This window comes from Diadema antillarum, unplaced genomic scaffold (genome assembly GCF_040938485.1).
Source record: "Diadema antillarum isolate AM-2024a unplaced genomic scaffold, OU_Dant_1.0 seq00000339_RagTag, whole genome shotgun sequence".
NCBI lineage: Eukaryota > Metazoa > Echinodermata > Echinoidea > Diadematoida > Diadematidae > Diadema > Diadema antillarum.
Genome location: NW_027271352.1, coordinates 179,141 through 190,000, shown reverse-complemented (window position 1 = coordinate 190,000; position 10,860 = coordinate 179,141). Strand labels below are relative to the sequence as shown.

At 39.8% G+C, this 10,860-nt stretch overlaps 1 protein-coding gene across 3 annotated transcripts in view; it reads left to right on the top strand.

Annotated features, from left to right (window-relative positions):
- LOC139730850 (neuronal-specific septin-3-like) overlaps nucleotides 1–9,764 on the top strand; it is a 94,012-nt gene extending 84,248 nt beyond the window's left edge. For 2 of the 3 annotated variants that reach the window (XM_071641725.1, XM_071641724.1), the window contains exons 8-11: nucleotides 3,291–3,386; nucleotides 6,383–6,479; nucleotides 7,940–8,075; nucleotides 9,470–9,762. In XM_071641725.1, the coding sequence (XP_071497826.1) occupies nucleotides 3,291–3,386; nucleotides 6,383–6,479; nucleotides 7,940–8,075; nucleotides 9,470–9,500 (360 nt within the window). In that variant the 3' untranslated portion in view covers nucleotides 9,501–9,762. Of the gene's footprint in view, nucleotides 1–3,290; nucleotides 3,387–6,382; nucleotides 6,480–7,939; nucleotides 8,076–9,469 lie in introns of all 3 variants that reach the window. The other variant, XM_071641723.1, reaches the window with a different exon arrangement.
- Nucleotides 9,765–10,860: the final 1,096 nt, after the last annotated feature.

The window sequence follows — 10,860 nt, the reverse complement described above, 5'->3', positions numbered from 1 at the left end:
TAAGTAAGGCACATAGCTTGCTGGCTTGTAGGGTTGACTCATAACACTTTTGTGGCATCAAACAAGGTAGTCACTAATTCCAGACATGGTGCCTGAGATAGAAACTGCGTGCCAAAACTTTCAAAAAAGAAAGTTAACCCGTTCCGTACGGGAACCTGGTGGCCTGTGCATAAAGTCTATGGGAATTTCAGAATTCAGTATGGAACGGGTTAATCTCTAAGTTGATCTTGAACAGTGCCCTATTCCTGGACCAACAAATTCTGGATCTGTGTGTGTGTGTGTTGTTGTTGTTGTTTTTTTTTTTTTGTTGTTGTTCTTGTTTTCTTGTCAGAGCATAGCATGTCCTTATTTTGTCAGCACCGATGCAGATTTAACATTTCATAATTTTCTGCATTAGATATATCCTCTGATATTTGACAGGTTTAGATTGCCTCCAACACACACACAACACACACACACTCTGCAGTTTTCTTCCTTTGCTCTCTCTCTCCCTCTCTTTTTTTCTCTTTCTCTCGTTCTGTCTTTCCCTTTCTGTCATTCTTTCCTTGTGATATCCTGTTACAAAAGTTATTAAAACAGATCCCATACCCAAGGACAGGGTAGATCTGCAGAAGTCATTATGTTCAACCTAATGATAAAATCAGATGTGATAACCATCAAATCATCACAATTTTTCCTTGGTTTTTTTTTTTACTCTTGTGCCCATTTCATCCAAACTGTCTAGACAGAATTCAGGATGGATTGTATCTAATCTCTCTTTCCTATCACTGCTGGGAATCGAGAAAGCATGTCTGTGTATTTGGCTCTATGTTTTCTGGGTGCACACAGCTACAATTGTAGGATACACAACAAAACACTGTCAGCACAATATCCCTTCCACACTTGGAAATTTCACTGGATAGGAAATCAATCATTGTATTTTCTCAGGGATTCTAAGTGTGCATTTTGCAAGATGGTGGTTTAAATCTGTAATTCAATTCAGACTGTTCCCATAGGCACGAAAGTTATATTTATTTACTAAATTGGAAAGGCTCATCATGGAAAAAGCAGTGTTTTTATGCCTGTTGTATTATCATCATTGCAACACTTGCCTTATATGCAGGCATGATATTCTGTAGATTTAAATCTGATTTCCTATTTTTCCAAAAAAAACTCAATGTCATCCTTGTGTATGTCAGAAAAATGTGTAGGTAATGAAAGTATTTTGTCCAATGGTAGGGATTTGTAATAGGGCTGCAGAAATGAGGGGGAGGATGAGGGGGCAGGGTTTTGCTTTTTGAAAAAGAACGATTTTAAAGAATGGAACAACAAAAATAGAAGAAGTGTGTAATGATAGTGGAATAAATGAATTACAACAATTTATGACATCACAAAAGTTCTGTCTACAGAGATATCTGTGTGTAACACTGACACTAGACACCCCCCCCCCCCCCCCCCCCCCCCCCCGGCCCATGTAAAAGCATTCAAAGACCCTTGTGTAATGTAGTGTTGTCAATTATTGGTATATGATTTACCTTTAACCCGTTGAGGATGGGCTGATTTTGCTACAACACGCATTTTCCATAGACACTTGCCCGCGTATACTAGGGACTCGTCCTCAACGGGTTTAATATCCAATAGGAGTCACAGCACAGGAAATGTAAAGAGAAGATTGGTAGATTCCTACTGACCAGGAATGTACTGTAAATCCAAAGTACAGCCATGCACTGGAGTGTGAGGATTCAAAAGAAGCTCCTCTTTCTATTCTACAGTATATCAAGTATGATTTATGATTACCCGTCATTGTTAGAATTGAGAGGATCAGAACAAAAGCCCCATTAGTTATTCAGAGTTAGTTTAGATCTGTCCCCAGGAGTCCTGGAGTAGGAGGTGACAAGGCTATAGCCTCTCTCATACAGCCACTTGGCTGCAGTCGCGCCGGGGCCCGTTTCCCACTTGCTAAATGACAAGCTCATGTTTCAAGTGGTCGAGTATCCAATTACACGCATTGAGGGATCCATTTGTCACACGCCTTGTGTAAGTCAGCAAGATGCGTCGACCAGATGTGGCCGTCTGGTCGATGGAGCGAGGTACAGGAGCTAAACTCATCAACGCCCATTATAGGCTGGCCAATTTCACACAGGGCTGGGAACATGGGGCCTGGCAAAGTGTGTTGCAGGGCGAGAGGGGAAGGGGGGAAGGGAATTGAATTGTAAATAATGCTAAAAGTTGATCATCGCTTGATTGCATGACAGAGCTGCTGTAACAAATGTGCGACATTCAAGATGTATTACCTTTGGATCACATTACATCCATCTCACATGCCTTGTGTGTGACTCATGAAAGTATGACTCATCAAGAGCGCTTGTTGGCTTGTAGTCGTGTTGTAGTCCAGATTCTGGCCGATTTAAATAGATCCTTGTATTCAGACTAGCCAGCAATCTTGATGGTGTAGCTTGCGCCCTCAACGCCAGCAATACGATCTTAGCTAGCTGCCCATACCATACATAATGTAAAGTGAATCATTCAGAAAACAGTCCAGGCAGAGGACGAGTAGTTGTGTGTGTGTGTGTGTGTCTGTCTGTGTTTTTGTTTATGATCTTTGTGTGTGTGTGTGTGTGTGTGTGTGTGTGTGGGTGTGTGTGTCTGTCTGTCTGTGTGTCTTTTTGTTTATGGTCTTTTTTGTGTGTGTGTTTACGGGAGAGGGTGCTTGCATAATCACATATCAATAGTTCACCCATCTTCCTACATTGTATACAATGTACAATGAATTTGACATTCTTTTAATTATTCTAAGTCAGGGCATTTATGATATTTACACGTAGTAACAAACTTGGTACAGTTCTGGTCAACATTAACTCTTTGTATGCTTTGAGAGCCGATAAGCAGAGAATACTGTACGAGCTGAAATTTTCGCGTACAGATATTTTCGCGAATTGCTACTTGGAAGACATTTTCGCATGTTGTTGATTTCGCGCTTGCGAGGGTCTAACTGAGCCTAGTTATTCGCGCGTTGTTATTTTCGCGTGTTGTTATTTTCGCGGTTCAAAGGCGATTCGCGAATTCGCGAAAATAAAACCACTGTGAAAATTTCAGCTCGTACAGTACCCTGTGGTATTACATGTACTGTCCCTAAGTCCCAGTCACATAAAGGGTTAGATTGCATTTCCCAAACTTGATTTTGCTGCTGAAGCCGAAGATACCTCGTTTATGACTATTGTACTTATTTTTTAATGACTATTATGCTAATGTTCTTCAAATCTTTCTCTTTGTTTATTCCATTCTCACCACTACCCTCACCACCATCACAGATAAAGTCTGCCCTGGAGAAGAACTCCATCCAGACGTACCCGATGAAGAATCTTGAAGAGGATGCGGAAGACATGGCGATCAATGATGCTCTCAGGGTACGCAGTGTTTCATCAGCATCTTGTAGATCGGGGGGAGGGGGGGGTGTTTCATGAAGCTGTTCGTAAAGTTACGAAGGACTTCAATACGAAGGACTGGTTATCACTTCTGATGTGCTATACTTATCAGAATTTCTATAATTCAGCACAAGAACTGATCACCAGTCGTTCTTAAGTAATTTGTAACTTTAAGAACAGCTTTATGAAACACCCCCCTGGTTTATTGCCACTTAGTCTACTATCAGATGGTCTACTTCCCAGTTCATCTATCATACACCACTGTGGCTAAACTCACTTGGTCTACTATCACTTTCTTGTAATGCCCAGTTTGGCTACTTATCGTTTTGTCTAATGACCAGATGGTCTAATTGCAATTTTGTCTCCTTGGACTTTTTTCCCCATTTTGTCTAATAACCTGTGGGTATTAGACGAAGTGTGCATAGCCCATCTCGAAGTAGACCAACTGGTAATAAGGCTAACTAGCAGTTGGACTTAATGGTCATTAGACAAACTGGTTGTAGACGAAACAGGAGTAGACCATGTGGGTTGAGACTAAAATGGCTATTAGACAAAATAGGAGTAGACCAAGTGATAAATCACCGTAGATCTCAGCTCTCTCAATAATCTATCAATAGTGTTTTCTCTTCATATCGTTGCTATTGGGACAAGACCTTGTATTTGAAATTTTGATGAAAATCACATTTTGGGATTAATGGTCAGATAGTCAGTTAAGTGATGTCCTGTCCAAATCCTAGCTGTGTTACCTACCACCAAAAGTGAAGCCTCCATTGCATGTCCAAGGAAAAGCTATATCCCATTTGATATAGTGCTTTGGCTGCCATGTCTTTTTGGTCACTTGAACATATGACATTTGTAGATATGAGGTCTTGTCGCCCCAGCGACAATATATCACTCAGTTTTTCTGCTTGCTAAGAAGGTTATTTTTTGGGGAAAAAGAAAAATGTTTATGCATCCTGTTTAATCATTCAGACATGTAATCAAACAAAATACTTTCAAGGCTCTGACTGCGCTGCAGCTTGGCTTGTGAATTTTCACTGCTCACTTCTATATTATTTGTAAATTTGTCCATAAGACATTAATATGAATCTACCACATAAGTGAGCTATTCGTGTGCACAATCTATCATTTCTGTACCAGTAGGTATGTTTTGTTATTGGTACACTATTTACTTATATTTGTTGGTGTTTGTATGATTGCAATTGTTTATGGTCATTTTGTATTACTGCATGATTGAAAAGTTGGAGGATTTTTTTATTTTTTTTTTTATTTTTTTTTACTTTTAGGTAGCCTGTGGGCTTGGCAAGAGTTCATTTCTCTTGTTATCCTTGAAGTTCTTGATATTTTCAAGAGTTGCATGTGCCACATGTACCTGCACTTTAATGATGGCCTTGACAAGAAAATGTTGACAGTGTGTGTGTGTATCTACCTCTAACGTATCCATGTAAATTCAAAGCCCTGTATTAGCAGTCCATAGCCCTTAATACACATCATGATTATTGCAGCAGGGGTTTTGATAGTTGTTTTGCTGCTCAACAGTAAGACCTTTATTTTATTCCCTTCATAAAAGATATATGAGAAAGCATTTGAACAAAAAGAAGAGGAATGTAAACAATTTTTATCAGCATTCTTGACCTACATTTATTGAAAACAAAAACAGATAAATGCAGGTGAAATGTTGAGGACTTGTGCCAAGAAACATAAAACCCAGAATACATTTTTCAGTCACCACAGCAATCTACCCAACACTTGAGTTCATAAGTGGGTAATAACATTTAAGTACCCAGAGAGATATGTTGGCATCAAATGGACATAGAAATGAAAGTTCAGCTCTGTGACATGCACACTAGTACTGTGGCGTAATGATTGGGCTGGAGGGCTCTTGTGTGAAATACTAAACGCTGTGAAATTCTGTGTACTGTCATTCCAAATTTGTCCATGGCATATGTGTGTGTGGACTCATGGATATCATAAAACACTCTGAATGAGTATTAAAGAAAGGGTAACAAAGCTATTAAAAAACACTCCCCACAATTTGTTGTTTGCTTGTGATTGTAGATTGCTGACCGTATCAGAATTATAAGGACATGGTTTTGCAGAATATCAGTTGTACCATTGATTTGGAATGAGTTTTAGCCACATATTATGATTTGTTCCCAAATCACCACACTGTGATACACAGTACAATGCCTCAACATCAAGCCCACCGTTAATCAACTCTTTGTGAATGACACCTTCGGTGGTACACACAGTGGTTTGTGATGCTGCTGCTACCAATACACCATGTTTATGTCATATTGGTACATGTTTTATATTACACTCCAGGTGGTACACAGTGTGACACTCGTACTGGTCCAGTGACTGTGCCATTTTACGACTGGTCGGCAATCATAACATGTTGATTCTGTGTTACAGTGTGGTTTGTGCCACTTCTTGCTGTCTAATTGGTCCCTGTTCATATCACACTCTCACTGGTACAAAGTGTGATGAAACCCCAACAGTTCCAAAGTCACAGGGGTTTCTTGTCATGCTGTGATTTCTGTGGCAGTGTGATTTACACTGTGACACTTCTACCAGTACAACAGCTTTACAGTCAATTTGGCCTGGTTCACGCTGTAGTGTTGCACAGTGCAGTGGTACTCCTTTTATCTACCTGTTCTGTCGTTAAACTGGTCTCTAATGTCACACGCCTGGGATATTATACATTGTGCTGATACTTTTATTTTCCACTTGTTCTGTTGCTAAACTGGTCCCTATTTTCACACACACATGGGATATTATACAGTTTGGTGATACTTTTATTATCTACAGTATTTGTTCTGATGTTAAACTGGTCCCTAATATCACACACGTTGGGATATACAGTGTGGTAACACTTCTAGGGGTCCTGTTACACTAACAGACTGGTCCCCAGTCGACCTTGGTTTTACACAGTGGTCTCTAGCTAATAACGTCGGTCTAATGCCTTTGTCTTCCAGGACCAGATGCCGTTTGCTGTGGTCGGCAGCGACAAGCTTCATGAGGTGGATGGAAGAGAAGCCTTGGGTAGACTGACGAACTGGGGGCTGATTGAAGGTAGGCTGGATCAGAGCTAGGGGTCTGTAGCCTTTTGACAAGGCCTCGTGGCTGAGGAATGAGACTACAACTCGCCACTACTCAAGCATTGCTAGAAACATGGAACGTGAGACTGAGTGGCTCTTTTGAAATCTGGATTTTTTTATGCCGCTTTGCGAAGTACGCGAGCATGAATCATTCATGTATTCTGCAGTTGGTGTATGCTAATGAATCACGTGTCAATGTAGGCAGCTACCACAGGCAGTGCAGGCTGGATTCTGGAACGTTGGGATGAGCAAGCCGCTGACAGGCAAACTCATGCGTATTCACTAGATGGAACGTCATTGTGAGCAATGCGGTCGCTGATTGGCCGCTACCTTTTTGGTAACAGAAATGACGAAAAACAAAAGGTTCAAGATAACGAAATTCATGTCAGGTTCCAAAAGGCCTCCTGGCTGCATCACTCGCACTCGCGTTCACTCGTTCCCTCACAGTTAGTCTCTTTTCCAAGCTGCCTCAGCCACGAGGCCTTGTCAAAAGGCTAAGGGGTCTGTAACACTGCATGTACACTGTATCATCTGCCTCACTATGAAATTTAACCCCAGTGGGTGCATGACTTCAGATATGTTGGTCAGGAGAAACCACACCATCATTTGTTCCTATATCATATCAATTTCTAAAATCATTACTAATTATCAATAATTTTCAGAAATTATCCTGTCCATAGATTGGCAACTCTGATTTTTTTTTTTTGTGTGTGTGCATATCTTATCAAGACAAAGGACAAGGTGAAATTGGTTTAAAGGAATCAAATCCACACTCTAAACACAAACACACACACACACACACACACAAAAGATCACCAATATAAGAGAAAATATTTGCTTTGATCTTCTCAAAGGTGTTGCCAAATTAAGGATCAGATATAAATTCAGCAGTTTAGAGGTTTGATAAGTCTGTGACCAAAATAAACAGTGGTATCTGAATCACAATAGGGCTCATGTATAAGAGAAGTTTTTATTTTACCATATGAAATACTTACAATAAATTGTTGAAAATGAAATGATAGAAAGATACTATGACAAACTAATAGAAATGGGTTCTATAGGAATCAATGAGTTAAAATCAGTGGGCACTGAAATATAAGAACAAAAGGGAAAGAAGTGATTTGGTCGTTAACGGCCCGTTAACGATCACCCCGTCACTGTACAGGCATGTTAATCTGGAAACATTGAACTGCACATTACTTGAATATGAGACCATTCTGAAGCAAATGATTTTCACACAACAATAGATATATAATGTACTCTTAAATGAATCCCACAAGGATTGGAGTAATCATCCCTCAGCATTCCCACTGATTCCCACTGATCAGTTAGTAGCCATCCCCTTTAAGAGTGAATCTAGAAATAGACAGATTTGTTTGTGGTCAACGACATGTCCTGAAGCCATTTAACTGTTTTTTCCTCTTCTGCCCACAGTGGAAAACCCTAACCACTGCGAGTTCTCCAACCTAAGGGACATGCTCATCAGAACGCATCTACAGGACCTCAAGGAAATCACTGACACGATCCACTACGAGAACTTCCGCTATGAGAGACTGCAGGCGAGACAAAAGTACGAAAAGGCTGATGAAAGCAGATGCTAGGATAAGACAAGACCGTGTTATTTAAAGTATTTTTATCAGTTTATTTTTCTTTTTTAGTGCTGTAAAATTGCAGGGACCTATGAGGAGATAATGCAGTGGTGCATATTCGCCACTGGCTTCCTGTTTGCTGAAATTATTGGTCCTGAAAATGATTTGTGGCTGAACTTGGGAGCTGGAAAGAGAAAGAGACCAACAAAGAAAAGAAAGTTCATTCCTTTTCTCACTGCCTCGGGTTTATAGCAGTGATAAATTTTACTCGCTCTTTATCAAGATCCATTCCTAACAATACATGAGTCAAAAATTTCTCAAGTAAAATTTATGATTTATATTCTTTTGATGTACAGTGGATACTCGATGGTCATAAATGACTCATGCTGGACTGTACAGTAAGCTGCCAAAAGATGGCAGCAAACAAACATTTGTCTGGGTATCTTCATGGCTGTTTCAGGGTTTGGACGAAGTCAGAGACTGTCCTTTATGGTGCTTACCTGTTGCTCAGAAAAGTTGTTGTTTTTTACCAGTCACATCCGTGTTTAAATGTAAATTCGTTTCAACTATGGCTTGTGTGGAAGATAGTTTTGGTATGGGAAAGTATAGTGGTAGTCTTTACAAGAGAGAAAAATACTGCTTTAATCTTGTTTACCTGGTTCGTGGTCATATAATTTTGTTTTCAATGGAACCAACAGTAGTTTTCTTTTTTTTTATCACACTTTTCCCGGAAAGATACATCAATAACTTGTGAGTTCAGAAATACATATTAATGCCAATAGTTCCTTTCATGTTATTTGGTTAACAGTAGATTATTTGCAAATTGATACACGATAAAATATAAATCTTGTATTATTTGGGGTTCTATGCACTAATAGTAACAAAACTATCAACAATTGTTGTCAAAGAGTTCAATGTACCAGCAAGATTGATAAAAACGAATTTGTCCTGTGTCAGGCTTAGCTCTCTATTAAGCAAGGATTCAGTGGGAAAACGAGAGAGCACTGCCTTGAATGAAGACTATGCTTTCCTCTGAAAATCCATGTCACTGTGAAATCAGTTTTTATGGACTATTCCAGTGATTGGGCGTGCTCATCATGTTAAGTGAAACAGAAACTAAAAGAGTTCTTACATGGTAAATGGTTGACAAAGTGGAGTTCTGTCTGCAAACGTAGGATTTTAAAGGACTGTCATGTTCAACCGTATTCTCTCATGTAGAATCTAACTCCCTCAGAAATGGATAAAACTGTATCAAATGTTGACCATAGAGGGCATCCTTTCATGTGACTTCTATCCGAGTACTGTATGTGGCTTTATTAGAAGTGGTTTCCTACCTCTCTCTACTCCCTTCTCTTTTCATGTCCTTCTCCCACAGTGCCAAGACCCGCGACCCTGCCACCAAGTAAAATCCCATCCCTCCTGTTCGTCCGCTGTGTGTACCCCTCTGTCTTGTCTGTCTGTCTGTCTGTCCGTCTGTTGATCCATCGACAGTAACGTCTTCCCCTTCGCTGTTTTGGTTCTCTTTTACCTAACTTTAAACAGAAATCATCACTGTGTACTTCATTGTGTTTTACTTTTACAAGCTCACTACAATTTGATATTCGCCACTGTCATTATCGCCATCATCATCGTGATCTGTATCATCTTTTTATGTAGCATTCCCCATCCTTACCAATATGAATGTCCTTGTATCATTATTGTTGGTGTCATATCAGATCTCAGTTTTATTCGGGGAAACATTCATCATCATTGCACTTTCCTCACGCCATTGTTTGATGGGCTAAAAGCCAATTTTGTCTTTCATGTGCTCCCACCTAACCACAGTGTAATAATTCATCACAGTGACGTTAACAACCCAGGCTTCTTAAAGGCAAACCGCTTATCATAATTTATTTTCTTCAAAAAGTCAGTCTCTCTCTTTCCTATACTGTCTTTCACTCTTCATCTATCTTCTATCCTCCCACTACGTGCATTTTTTAAAAATTTCAATATGCAATTTCCATGAACAGATTTTGGAGCTGTTTTTTTGTTAAACTTGTGCAAATATAGTACTGAATTTTGATGTTCATTGTTTGTGCTCTCATGTTTTGACATATATGTTTGCAGCTCAAATCATATATCATGTTTGTTTATTATCACAAGCAGGCACTTCCCTGGTGTGGTGTATATGGGACTTCTCATGACTGCTGTTGCTTTAATCCATTCTGCAATGTTGCTTTTGTTTTGTTTTGTTTTGCTGGCTTTGTACATAATTATATTGCATAGCATCCTGTGTTTGGATCTCATCGTCACATTATTAACTCATCACATTCAGTGCATCAGATTCTCATGCAGCAAATAAAATGAGAAGAAAAAAATGTCCAAAACTATTATGAAGTGTAAACCATATTAGAGACCTGGTAGTGTGTGGATACCATTGAGAGGTAAGACTGGTGGGCAGGCTTGGATATATTCGATAATCCACGTAACAAATTGTGTACAGCGTTATCACTGATCTCTATGTAAGCACACGCACAGCCGAAGAATCTCAACTGGGGTCGACTGTATGACGTACCGATGAGCGTATGCTTTGATGTACATTTACGCTGACATGTGGTTGACGGGCTCTATTCATGGTTTAGCGGTGGGCAGCGAATGAAAATCAATTCAATCAGACCACCCATGTTTCCCTTCACTATCGGGTCTTTGATAACCTCCATGGCATAAGCCATGTACTCCAGGCACCATTATATAAATGGAGAGGTTAACCTGCATTTGTTGTGTCTT